At 46.7% G+C, this 13,891-nt stretch overlaps 1 protein-coding gene across 5 annotated transcripts in view; it reads right to left on the bottom strand.

The window, feature by feature from the left end:
- Positions 1-1,001: 1,001 nt before the first annotated feature.
- The window catches only part of LOC110486371 (sphingosine 1-phosphate receptor 2), a 33,659-nt gene continuing 20,769 nt past the window's right edge, over positions 1,002-13,891 (bottom strand). For 4 of the 5 annotated variants that reach the window (XM_036941091.1, XM_021557904.2, XM_021557905.2 and 1 more), the window contains exon 2: positions 1,002-4,529. In XM_036941091.1, coding sequence (XP_036796986.1) covers positions 3,241-4,362 — 1,122 coding nt within the window. In that variant the 5' untranslated portion in view covers positions 4,363-4,529 and the 3' untranslated portion in view covers positions 1,002-3,240. Of the gene's footprint in view, positions 4,530-5,493; positions 5,694-13,891 lie in introns of those variants that run through there. The other variant, XM_021557907.2, reaches the window with a different exon arrangement.

Genomic DNA, 13,891 nt, shown 5'->3' with positions numbered 1-13,891 from the left:
TTTTTAAGCATATGCAGCTGTTTCAGTTGAGCTTAATGCACAGCGTAACCCTTTATGCTTTTTGTGTTCTTCACCTACAGGACTCTGGACTCTGTCATATCTTCCTGCTGAGCGCGCTGGAAATTCTTGGTCACGTTCCCAGCAGCGCAAGGTCATGTCTAAAAGGGATCCAGCTTTTGTCAAATTAACTTCAAAAGTACATTTTCGCATTTTACCAAACCCTTTTCCTAACCTTAACCTAAAAGTCTCATAACCTGCTACGTTAATTATACTAACCTGCTGCCTAAGTTCTAACCTGCTACGAAAAGTCAAATCGGACTTTAATTTGACAAAAGCTGGATCCCTTCTAGCCATGACCTGGGGCCTCCTGGGGCTGATTTAGCCAATGTTCGCATCCAGGAATCCAGGACTTCTGACAGCAACTAGACGAGACTCTCTTTCAAGGCCATACTCCGTCAGCCTCTCCCGGGCTGTGGCCCAGAGTCTGCCCCCGAGGCCAGCCAGGAACCTCTCCCTCAAAAGGCTGTCTCCCATCTTCCTGGAGCTCCCAGAGAAGCAGCCACTCTCTATTAAATGACAGTTACTCAAAACTAAGCCTGCCACACCCCATTTTCTTTCTCTCCCTCACTGACCTCACCCGCCCCACATGGTCACCCCTAACATTTCACACAACAGAACTCTTTCTCATGTCAGTCTGGAAGCAGTTAAAACCATGCTGTTAGATGTGAAGGCCAAGGTTAAATGGAGAAAGTATAATGGCCACATTTGAATAGAGCTTTTTCATGTTGAAACAAGTATTTTTTTAGACTTTGTTAGAGCATGTTTGGATTAAATATCAGTTTTCGATTACACCTCATGCAGCCATGTGGGATTTTGAAAGATGGCAATAGGCCTGGAAAGTGAAACGTATCAGGACATGTTTTTCTACATACAATACATGCACAAATATGAACTTTTGTGTACACACATTCACTCGTTTAAAAACACACACACAAAACGCATTGGATTCTTCAGATGTTTCATTTATTTTATAAAAAGGAATGCATTTAAAAAATAATAATAATATGTACCACTATTAGTGTTTAAGCTGTACCGTTTTGACACAGGCATCGTGCTACTGGACACACAAGACATTCCATACATGAACACGGTTCTCACATACATACATACATACATACTGTACATACTTACATACATAGTCATTCATATATTTATACAAATAATACAGGGTTAGGCAACACATGAATGAAGTGATGGGTATGTTTGCGCTGTCTTTGAAGAAACCCAGGAGAGAGCAGGCAATATGGAATCTGCCAAAGTGCTTTCACTATTCCTAATGGTCTGGCCTAGCCTGGAATCTAAATTTATATGCTCAGTTTATTTTGAAGTGAAACAATTGTGTAACAGAGCATATTAGTTTGGATTCCAGGCTAGGGCTCGCTGTCTAACTAGCAGGCTATAAAAACCTGCATGGAAATATGATGAGGACCAGAAGCGTGGCCAAGTGAGAGTGAGTGTGTGTCTGTACAAAGGCAGATGAGATTCTTCCTGAACAACAGGAACCGCTTTATGAAACACAGGACTTCCTGCCGTTAGAGGAAGTAGAGTTTATTTAGGCATCTAAGAGAGTAAAGAGGACGACCTTCTCTCGTGTGAAGGGAATGGAGACCCGTGCTCCCCTTTAAACGGGATCTTCTCTTGTTTATGGAGGGGGAGAGGGATTATTGAGATTGGGGAAGATGAGACGTGTCTACTCTGGACTAATCCCATGTCTTCCTGTGTTGAACAGGACACTACTATTTTTCAACCATTCTACCTGGACTGGCTGGGGGTGATATTCCTGTTATTTTGTTGTGGTCTGTTTTTAAGACTTCGCAGTGAGATTGACCTACCTTGTTTAATCCCACTCTCTGCACATCAATGACAAGTCAATGATCAATAATACTGTCAAAAATAGAGCGGTCTCGCTCCAAACACTTCATACTTACATTCAGGCCCATTCCCCTGGAGCAACGCCCAATAATAACAGAAAGCACACTCTGCGTTGCTATAACATCGTTAAGACAACAGTCCTGTTGGTTATGGGCTGCTGGGTAGCTGTCATTGAGTGAAATTTATCAGGGCCAACTCACTTCAGGAAATGTGTTTTCTGATTGGGCCTTCCTCTTAGGAAACGTTAGTTACAAAAGACAACAGTAGAAGCGAGAGGGATAGATTTGAGAGAGAGAGAGAGAGAGAGAATGTTAATGAACAAGCTGAACTTACTGGAGTACACCAATACACATTAGTTCTTACAAAGGAGTTAGAATGTCATGCAATATACGTAAGCAGAGTACTTTTGTTTTTTGCAGTTAATCAAAGGGATCTATGCAGGTTAATATATGAGGATATATAGCCCTGGTTTAGAGGGGTACTTGCAAGGGTTTCGGCCTGCATGGAGTGCAGTACTGAGTGAGGACTAGTCACTGCCTGGGTGCCTCACGTCTCTCTATATGAGCAATGGCCTATGAGTACTGTATGTATGGATACATATATAATTCACTCAGGGAAACGTCTGTGGTTTAACCTTTCAAGAGAGTGACAGCCATAAACAATCACACAACGCTTACATGTCTACAAAGTGCAATATGTGAAAGCTTTACCATTATCAGGGCGCAGTAAAACACTCCAACAACTCAGCATCACGATTATGTATTATGCATATGGTGTCTGTGGATTTGGCTTTCCATAAGAGAGTCCGCATACATGTAAAACAAGCGGACATGCAGAACATGAATTCATGTATCGTTATAATCAAGACTCCCTCAACAAAGATTGTGACTCCACTCTGTGAAAGTCCCTAAGAAAATGTTTAAAAACATTGTTAAAAGAAAGAGAAAAAAAGGCTCAGCTATGATTGTGAATTCATTGAATAATAGTGAATTCACTCGAGGATGATTGTGTTATCACGCTCTTGTGGTGAATCGGTTGAATGCTGATTGTGAATTCACACAGGTATGATTGTAATGAGAGTCAACGATGTTGTGACATCTCTCCAGACAAACAGACAGACGGTCTTCTATGTGGCAGGTCTGGAGTGGGGATGGGGGGGGGGTTCACAGGTGTGCTTTCCTCTTTAAGTCTCTTCACCTGCACACAGCCCCATCACACACACTATCCCTCTCACACACCCAGTCAAACAGACATGCACACACACACCTTCACATTCAGAAACACACACTGTGCGATTATAGCATCGAGTCAGACACAGGTGGTGCACTCTGCCTGCATGATGGGCGTGGTCTGGTGTTCGTGTTTGTTGGTACAGTGCTCCATAGAGCTGGAGCTCTTGAGGGGCACCAGGCATCGGTCAGTGGGGCGCCCGCTGGTCAGCAGCCCCCAGCAGCACAGCACACGCAGGAACTCTTTTCTCATGTCCTTACTGCGTAGCGTGTAGATCAGCGGGTTGAGTGCCGAATTGAGCGTGGCGATGCCGAAGAAGATGTCTGCCTTGGAGAGGATGGGGCAGTCCAGCCTGCGGCAGGAGGTGTCCAGGAGGAGGACGGTGAAGGCGGGCAGCCAGCACACGATGAAGACGCCCAGCACGATGGTGACCGTCTTCAGCAGGGCGTAGGCCGGAGAGTTGGTGGCCTCCTGGTGGCTGGAGCGCACAATCAGGTAGATGCGCACGTAAAGGATGCCGATAGAGAGCAGGATGATGCTGAAGATGGTGACCACGAACAGGATGTACTTCTTGGAATAGAGGGGCAGCAAGGCCGAGCACTCAGGCAGGTTGTTGATGCAGTTCCAGCCGATGATGGGCAGGCCCCCCAGGAGGATGGAGGTGACCCAGCACGTCCCGATCAGCAGGAACATACGACACGTCCTGTTAGAGCCGTAAACCCTGACCTTGGTGATGGCGATGTAGCGCTCGATGGCGATGGCCAGCAGGCTGAAGACGGAGGCGGCCAGCGCTATAAAGGCTGTGCCCTCCCGGATGAACCACTGTACCGGCACCAACTCAAAGGTCCTAGGCCCTGATAGGAAGATGTTGGCGATGTAGGCTGAGCCGGCCAGCAGGTCGGAGAAGGCTAGGTTCCCGATGAAGAAGAACATGGCGGTGTGGAACTTCTTGTTGCGGAACACGGCAATGAGCAGCAGCAAGTTCTCCAGAATGATGATGCTGCAGATGATGACGAAGACGATGTTGAGGGAGCTGAGCTGGGCCTTCCCATTGGTGCGCTCCTCTAACTCCTCCCAGGTCATGTCCTTGGCAAACACATAGTAGGCATGGATCAGGGTCCGGTTGTAGTACTGGGAATACTTGCTCTTCATGGCAACAACGGGGTGGCAGAGCACGGTGGCTTTTCGGCAAAGAGTCATTCACACAGTGGTATGGTGACGGTAGAGGTGGTCTGGGCCGATGGTCATTCTCTCAAGAGGAGACGTCTGGGAGACAGGGGGAGGACGCAGGGCAGGCAGGCTGAGGGGAGGGACTGTGCCCGTCCCAGAATCACGTCTCAGTGGCCCAGGAAGCTTGGTTGGGTCACCTGCAGAGAATCAGAGAGACATGGTCAGGATTACCAACAGGGCATATAGTGTGCATTGTGTGATTTTAATAAATTATGAGTAGGCACTGCCTACTAATTGGTTGATGATATCATTGGAAACACTTTTTTTACTACAAAACATAGAAAAGCACAATTTCCACATATGTTGATGTTGGGGTTGTGCTGGCGATGATGACTATGAAGCAGAATTTAAATTTTATTTAAAAAAAAAATTATGTCCCTTTAAATAGACATTTTAAAAGAGGGAAAAAGGTTGATTCTAGTGTCGACTCATCTAGGGGAGACAAAGTAATGAGTTGGTCTGTGTTACAGTGAAATAGTTTATTAAGGTCAGACTTGCTTAAGACACAAATCACAGCAGTTGTGTGTGTGATGTGTGTGTGTGTGTGACTGATTCTTACTGCCATAGGGCCTGCTTTGGCATGTGAACCTGGGGTGATCAGACATTTCTTAGGGTTCAAAAATAGATCCAATCTGGACAGATCTGGCATCTGCCTTCAGGCACAACTCTCCCCTGAGCATTACACAGAAAGGACTGTGTGTGACCACATGTGCAACTGCTGCAAATACACTGTGTACTTTGTCCCTTTGCTACATCTCCAGCTAAGCACCCACACAGGCAGACAGTTGCTGCTTTTGTCTGTGCAACAGGATTGGAATGGCAGTAGAGAGATAGTGTATTAGTGTTGAGCAGTGAGAGACTCAAGGGCAAGGTTTACGTCATCATCATAACCTATCATGAAGAGTTACACTCTTTGACCAATCTGGAACTGTAATTCCTAGGAAAATCAGTACGAGGAAACATAGGAAACAGAGATTTTTCTTCCAGAACAGTAGCCTAGACAGAGATCACCTGTAGGCTGTAGCCTCAGAACCTAATGGTCCGTCAGGCTAGAACACACAGCAGCTAGGTCTGTCCGTCTACCGAGGATATTCCGCTCACCATTTCTAAGCACCTTGCTGTCAACACTCTGCTCCGTCACACCATCGTTGTCCGGACTGAGCAACATTTAACTCCATTTAAGTCCCTCTAACACCAGCATAGCAGCATAGATCGTGGATCAGCCAGACTAGGGCCAGGGGCAAGCCTCAACGTGATGTCCCCCAAAACACTGGAGGGCATCTCACAACCCTACCAGTAAGTAAACAACAGAAAGATGGGAACTTTCCAGACTTGTGGGAAGTATATTATTAACCAATCTAAAGTGAAAGAAAACATCTATTCTCATGATCATTGGTTAAGATAGTTGTAAAAAGCCACAGTTGGGTCATAACATTTTAATTAGCAGATGTGTGTCACTGGTTTTCAGATCCACTCTACCCTTAAACATTTACATTCAATAATGAATTAAAAATTAAGCCGTTTGTTCATTTGAATGGTACAGTTAAAAAAATTACTTTCAAACAAATGCATGCAAATAACACACTGGTCCACAAAGAAAGCTTGGAATCAGTAGTCAAAAGTCAAAACAGTGTTGAAAGCAAAAGGAGGGTCTGTTAAAACAAAAATAAAAGCTGTCCAGCAGTAAAGAGGTTCTGGAAAGCTGATCAGAGTCTGAGCTCTTAAATACGTTGACGGTAACGAGATGCGTCTGCAGAACAGCTCATAGTAACCGGATCCTGATGCTTTCACTGCACGCCTCCTCTCTACAGCCTGAGCTGCTGCTGCCTGCTTCATTTCCCTAATCTAAACGCTTTTACTGCTGTTTAGGTAGCTAGCTAGGTAGTCTAACTGCCGTCCTGTCTACTGGGCTGTGACAAACCTCGGTGAGGGTGGAGAGAGGGGCGGGGCTGGGCTGGGGAGAGTGGAATGAGCGGCGTGCCCATGTGGAATGGCATCTGGACACAAAGGCAGGGATCTGAGACGTCGCTGTGACGCACACAAAACCCTCATGCACTCGTGCACACACACACACACACACACACACTGATACCAGCACACACAGACCCCCACATATAAGCCGTCATGGAAGGCTTTCAATGTCATGTGCCAGTCCATGCACCGTACACAGGAATGAAATGTACTGAACATAGCCCTATACACTCTTTCACATACGCACACACACCTAAGAGTACATACACTCGACACAGAGAGCGGAGGAGAGCAGCACACGAGTCCAGCTGCGCGCACACACATAGGTTGAACACACACACAGCTGCTCTTGGCTACCAATAATAACCAGCATGCTCTGCTGTTTCCTCAAGCAGGAACAAAAGAACAATAGTCTCCTTCGGCGTGGAGGAGCTCTGCCTTCCAGCCTGAATAACACAGCCACACCAAGCCCTGCTGGAGTCACTCCCACCCCGGTCAGACTACTCCCAATAGGGCTGCTGCAACTGTATTAGCCGCTGGACGTGTGCTGATGTATGCCCATTTTATGCTGGGGTCAAATCCAATGTCCCCTCTGTGGAACAATACAGTTGATTCAATTCAAATAATATATTCCTATTTCCTTATCGGAATCATAGCATCAGGTCTCCGCCCGTACCCCCGGTTTCCTGTGTCCATAAGTAGAGAGAGATCAGGGCTTGAGGCTGAGTGGCTCTGCCAGCCGCACCAGTGTAATTACATCAGGTTACATTACTACTGCAGACGGTAATGATGTTGTTATTGGACGAGTCAATATAAACCAGCTCTATAAAAACGGCTGAGATTGAACAGAGCAAAGAGGACATGTGGTGTTTTGGAAGCAGCTTCTTCTTTCCTCTCAGCTCATCTTTCACTTAGTTCTCTTCAGATTTCTAAGGAGAGTTTCCCAGACTGTTTTCCGACTTGGCTCGTAGACAGCAGCTCAAGTCCCCGTCAGACTGTGCATCGCCGTGGAGACCTTGGCGTGCCACGTGACATCTCCGTGATCAGGGGAGCGTGTGAAACCTGATGGGCTGGTTTACCTGCAGTGCTGTTGTCTCCTCCCTTGATCTGCCCTGTGCCACACAGGCCCAGACGTCTCCACGGCAACTAGCTGACAGACAGGACAAGCGAGCAGCAGACTTCCTGCTCCACTGCTCTGTAGTCCCGAACATCATATGGCACGAGACAAAGCTGTGCACTGTGTTGACCCCCCAAACATCACACAGCACTGTCATATCCCTGCTGCTGTAACCCTAACAGTTAAACACATGCTCAGCACCAAGACACACCTGCCACGATTCCTTCCTTCCCTCCCTCTCTCCCTACCTTCAACAACAGGGTGTGATGAGAGTGACTAAGATGAAAGATTACACAGAGGTAGGCCTAGATCCAATGAGAGAACAAGTCTGTGTGCTATGTGAGATTCATGTGGCTCCACTGGCAGGTTTTTACTCTGGTGCAAGAAGCTAAAGCCTGAGGCTTCTGTATTTCCATGGCTGAAGGCCCTACTCTAACCCACATTAGTGTTCAATGGTCTACTGCAGGACCAGGAACCTTGGTCAAACAGTACAGGCTGGAGAATCGTGTCTCCATTGTGAGTGTGTAAAAAGAGAGAGCGAGAGAGAGAGAGAGCGAGAGAAGAGAGAGAGAAAGAGCGAGAGAGAAAGAGCGAGAGAGAGAGCGAGAGAGAGCGAGAGAGAGAGAGCGCGAGAGAGAGAGCGCGAGACAGAGAGCGCGAGAGAGAGCGCGCGAGAGAGAGCGCGCGAGAGAGAGCGAGAGAGAGATGGAAGGATGGATGGATGGAAAGAGTGAGAGGAAATAAGAGATAAAAGGCAGCAGTGAGAGACAGGAAGACAAGCACCAGACATACATTTCTCAGGTGTCATTCAGAGAGACAGGAAATCAAAAAACGCTTCAGGGAGCACATTTACATCAAGATAGGAGCCGAAGACGAATCACCAAACATGTATGCTCATGCTGCATAGCCTAGATATGGGGTCATTATCAAAGCTATGTAAACTCAGCAAAAAAAGAAACGTCCCTTTTTCAGGACCCTGTCTTTCAAAGATAATTTGTCAAAATCCAAATAACTTCACAGGTCTTCATTGTAAAGGGTTTAAACACTGTTTCCCATGCTTCAAATCCAAGTGTATTTGTCACGTGAGCCGAATAAAACAGGTGTAGACCTTACAGTGAAATGCTTACTTACAGGCTCTAACCAATAGTGCAAAGAAGGTGAACAATAGGTAAGTAAAGAAATAAAACAACAGTAAAAAGAAAGTGAAAAATGACAGTAGTGAGGCTATATACAGTAGCGAGGCTATAACAGTAGTGAGGCTATATACAGTAGCGAGGCTATAACAGTAGTGAGGCTATATACAGTAGCGAAGCTATAACAGTAGCGAGGCTATATACAGTAGCGAGGCTATAACAGTAGCGAGGCTATATACAGTAGCGAGGCTATAACAGTAGCGAGGCTATAACAGTAGCGAGGCTATAACAGTAGTGAGGCTATAACAGTAGCGAGGCTATATACAGTAGTGAGGCTATAACAGTAGCGAGGCTATAACAGTAGCGAGGCTATAACAGTAGTGAGGCTATATACAGTAGCGAAGCTATAACAGTAGCGAGGCTATAACAGTAGCGAGGCTATAACAGTAGCGAGGCTATATACAGTAGCGAGGCTATTACAGTAGCGAGGCTATATACAGTAGTGAGGCTATAGTCAGGCTGATTGAGGTAGTATGTACATATAGATATGGTTTAAGTGACTATGCATATATGATGAACAGAGAGTAGCAGTAGTGTAAAAGAGGGGTTGGCGGGTGGTGGGTGGGACACAATGCAGATAGGCAATGTGCAGGAGCACTGGTTGGTCAGCCCAGTTGAGGTAGTATGCACATGAATGTATAGTTAAAGTGACTCTGCATATATGATAAACAGAGAGTAGCAGCAGCTTAAAAAGAGGGGTGGGGGGCACAAAATGCAAATAGTCCGGGTAGCTATTTTGATTACCTGTTCAGGAGTCTTATGGCTTGGGGGTAAAAACTGTTGAGAAGCCTTGCCATGCGGTGCAGCTGTAGGACCTTTTGAGGATCTCAGGACCCATACCAAATCTTTTTAGTTTCCTGAGAGGGAATAGGCTTTGTCGTGCCCTCTTCACCACTGTCTTGGTGTGTTTGGACCATTCTAGTTTGTTGTTGATGTGGACACCAAGGAACTTGAAGCTCTCCACCTTCTCCACTACAGCCCCGTCAATGAGAATGGGGGCATGGTCGGTCCTCATTTTCCTGTAGTCCACAATCATCTCCTTAGTCTTGGTTACGTTGAGAGATAGGTTGTTATTCTGGCACCACCCGGCCAGGTCTCTGACCTCCTCCCTATAGGCTGTCTCATCGTTGTTGGTGATCAGGCTGTTGTGTTGTGTCGTCTGCAAACTTAATGATGGTGTTGGAGTCGTGCCTGGCCATGCAGTCATGGGTGAACATGGAGTACAGGAGGGGACTGAGCATGCACACCTGGGGAGCTTCAGTGTTGAGGATCAGCGTGGCAGATGTGTTGCTACCTACCCTCACCGCCTGGGTACGGCCCATCAGGAAGTCCAGGATCCAGGTGCAGAGGGAGGTGTTTAGTCCCAGGATGCTTAGCTTAGTGATGAGCTTTGAGGGCACTATGGTGTTGAACGCTGAGCTGTAGTCAATGAATAGCATTCTCACATGTGTTCCTTTTGTCCAGGTGGGAAAGGGCAGTGTGGAGTGCAATTGAGATTGCATCATCTGTGGATCTGTTTGGGCGGTATGCAAATTGGAGTGGGTCTAGGGTTTCTAGGATAATGGTGTTGATGTGAGCCATTACCAGCCTTTCAAAGCACTTCATGGCTACGGACGTGAGTGCTAAGGGTCTGTAGTAATTTAGGCAGGTTGCCTTTGTGTTCTTGGGCTCAGGGACTATGGTGGTCTGCTTGAAACATATTGGTATTACAGACTCAATCAGGGACATGTTGAAAATGTTAGTGAAGACACCTGCCAGTTGGTCAGCACATGCCCAGAGTACACATCCTGGTAATCCGTCTGGCCGCGCAGCCTTGTGTATGTTGACCTGTTTAAAGGTCTTACTTACATCAGCTACGGAGAGCGTGATCACACAGTCGTCAGGAACAGCTGATGCTCTCATGCCTGCCTCAGTGTTGTTTGCCTCGAGGCGAGCATATGTGACTTAGCTCGTCTTGTAGGCTCGTGTCACTGGGCAGCTCGCGGCTGTGCATCCCTTTGTAGTTTGTAATAGTTTGTAAGCCCTGACACATAAGACGAGCGTCGGAACAGGTGTAGAATGATTCAATCTTAGCCCTGTATTGACACTTTGCCTGTTTTATGGTTCGTCGCAGGGCATAGCGGGAGTACTTCTAAGATTGCGGGTTAGAGTCCTGCACCTTGAAAGCGGCAGCTCTACCCTTAAGCTCAGTGCGAATGTTGCCTGTAATCCATGGCTTCTGGTTGGGGTATGTACATACAGTCACTGTGGGGACGACGTCCTCGGTGCACTTATTGATAAAGCCAGTGACTGATGTGGTGTACTCCTCAATGCCATCGGAAGAGTCCCGGAACATGTTCCAGTCTGTGCTAGCAAAACAGCCCTGTAGTTTAGCATCTGCTTCATCTGACCACTTTTTTATAGACTGAGTCACTGGTGCTTCCTGCTTTAATGTTTTGCTTGTAAGCAGGAATCAGGAGGATCGAGTTTGTCAGATTTACCAAATGGAGGGTGGGGGAGAGCTTTGTACACATCTTTGTGTGTGAAGTATAGGTGATCTAGAATTTTTGTATGTGTGGAGTACAGGTGATCTAGAATTTTTGTATGTGTGGAGTACAGGTGATCTAGAAGTGTTCACCCTCTGGTTGCACATTTAACATTTGGTAGAACTGATTTAAGTTTCCCTGCATCTGGGTGAGTGGTTTCCTGTTTGCTTATTTCCTTATACAGCTGACTGAGTGCGGTCTTAGTGCCATCATCTGTCGGTGGTGGTAAATAAACAGCCACGAAAAGTATAGCTGAAAACTCTCTAGGCAAGTAATGTGGCCTGCAATTTATCACAATATACTCTACTTCAGGCGAGCAAAATCTAGAGACTTCCTTAGATTTCGTGCACCAGCTGTTTACAAATATGCATAGACTGCCCCGCCTCGTCTTACCGGAGTGTACTGTTCCATCTTGCCAGTACAGTATATATCCTGCTAACTGAATATCCATGTCGTCCTTCAGCCACGATTCCGTGAAAAAGGATATTACAGTTTTTGATGTCCAGTTGGTAGGATATTCGTGATCGTACCTCGTCTAATTTATTGTCCAATGATTGCACGTTGGCGAGTAGTATTGACGGTAACGGCAGCTTTACCACTCACCTTCTGCGGGTCCTCACGAGGCATCCGGCTCTTTGTCCTCTGTACCTGCATTGCTTTCTCTTACAAATAACGGGGATGTCGGCCCCGTCGGGTGCTTGGAGAATGTCCTGTGCGTCCTGCTTGTTGTAGAATTTTTTTTTTGTCTAATCCGAGGCGAGTGATCGCTGTCCTGATATCCCAAAGCTCTTTGTCTAATCCGAGGTGAATGGTCGCTGTCCAGATATCCCAAAGCTCTTAGTCTAATCCGAGGTGAATGGTCGCTGTCCTGATATCCAGAAGCTCTGTCTTATCCGAGTTGAGTGGTCGCTGTCCTGATATCCAGAAGCTCTTAGTCTAATCCGAGGTGAATGGTCGCTGTCCTGATATCCAGAAGCTCTTAGTCTAATCCGAGGTGAGTGGTCGCTGTCCTGATATCCAGAAGCTCTTAGTCTAATCCAAGGTGAGTGGTCGCTGTCCTGATATCCAGAAGCTCTTAGTCTAATCCGAGGTGAATGGTCGCTGTCCTGGTATCCAGAAGCTCTTTTTTTGCCGTAAGATACGGTTGCAGAAACATTATCTACAAAATAAGTTACAAATAACGCAAAAAATTCTTAAGGCACCATTTTGAGAATTATTCAATGAACCATAAACAATTAATGAATATGCACCTGTTGAACGGTCGTTAAGACACTAACAGCTTACAGATGCTAGGCAATTAAGGTCACAATTACAAAAACTTGACACTAAAGTAGGCCTTTCTACTGACTCTGAAAAACACCAAAAGGAAGATGCCCAGGGTCCCTTCTCATCTGTGTGAACGTGCCTTAGGCATGCTGCAAGGAGGCATGAGGACTGCAGATGTGGCCAGGGCAATAAATTGCAATGTCCGTACTGTGAGACGCCTAAGACAGCGCTACAGGGAGACAAGTTGGACAGCTGATCGTCCTCGCAGTGGCAGACCAAGTGTAACAACAACTGCACAGGATCGGTACATCCAAACCTCACACCTGCGGGACAGGTACAGGATGGCAACAACAACTGCCCGAGTTACACTAGGAACGCACAATCCCTCCATCAGTGCTCAGACTGTCCGCAATAGGCTGAGAGGCTGGACTGAGGGCTTGTAGGCCTGTTGTAAGGCAGGTCCTCACCAGACATCACCGGCAACAACGTTGCCTATGGGCACAAACCCACCGTCACTGGACCAGACAGGACTGGAAAAAAGTGCTCTTCACTGACTTTTGTCAGTTGCCAACCAGGGGTGATGGTGGGATTCGCGTTTATCGTTGAAGGAATGAGCGTTACACCGAGGCCTATACTCTGGAGCGGGATCAATTTGGAGGTGGAGGGTCCGTCATGGTCTGGGGCGGTGTGTCACAGCATCATCGGACTGAGCTTGTTGTCATTGCAGGCAATCTCAACGTTGTGCGTTACAGGGAAGACATCCTCCTCCCTCATGTGGTACCCTTCCTGCAGGCTCAACCTGACATGACCCTCTAGCATGACAATGCCATCAGCCATACTGCTCGTTCTGTGCATGATTTCCTGCAAGACAGGAATGTGTTCAGCCATGGCCAGCGAAGAGCCTGGATCTCAATCCCATTGAGCACGTCTGGGACCTGTAGGATTGGAGGGTGAGGGCTAGGGCCATTCCCACTTGAAATGTCCGGGAACTTTCAGGTGCCTTGGTGGAAGAGTGGGGTAACATCTCACAGCAAGAACTGGCAAATCTGGTGCAGTCCATGAGGAGGAGATGCACTGCAGTACTTAATGCAGCTGGTGGCCACACCAGATACTGACTGTTACTTTTGATTTTGACCCCCCCTTTGTTCAGGGACACATTATTCCATTTCTGTTAGTCACATGTCTGTGGAACTTGTTCAGTTTATGTCTCAGTTGAATCTTATGTACATCCAAATATTTACACGTTGTTTGCTGAAAATAAACGCAGTTGCTAGTGAGAGGACATTTCTTTTTTTGCTGAGTTTATATTGTCACCATGTAGCCCATCTTGTTTGTCTCCAACACCAAAATTGTTTTACATCCACAAATGATCAGAACTAAAACAACCAGATAATAATCAAAGCTGCTCAAAGTTTATCACGCAATGT

The sequence above is a fragment of the Oncorhynchus mykiss genome, chromosome 13, assembly GCF_013265735.2.
Source record: "Oncorhynchus mykiss isolate Arlee chromosome 13, USDA_OmykA_1.1, whole genome shotgun sequence".
Taxonomy (NCBI): Eukaryota; Metazoa; Chordata; class Actinopteri; order Salmoniformes; family Salmonidae; genus Oncorhynchus; species Oncorhynchus mykiss.
Note: the sequence above shows the minus strand (reverse complement) of the source record. Positions and strands in the feature narration are given on the sequence as shown.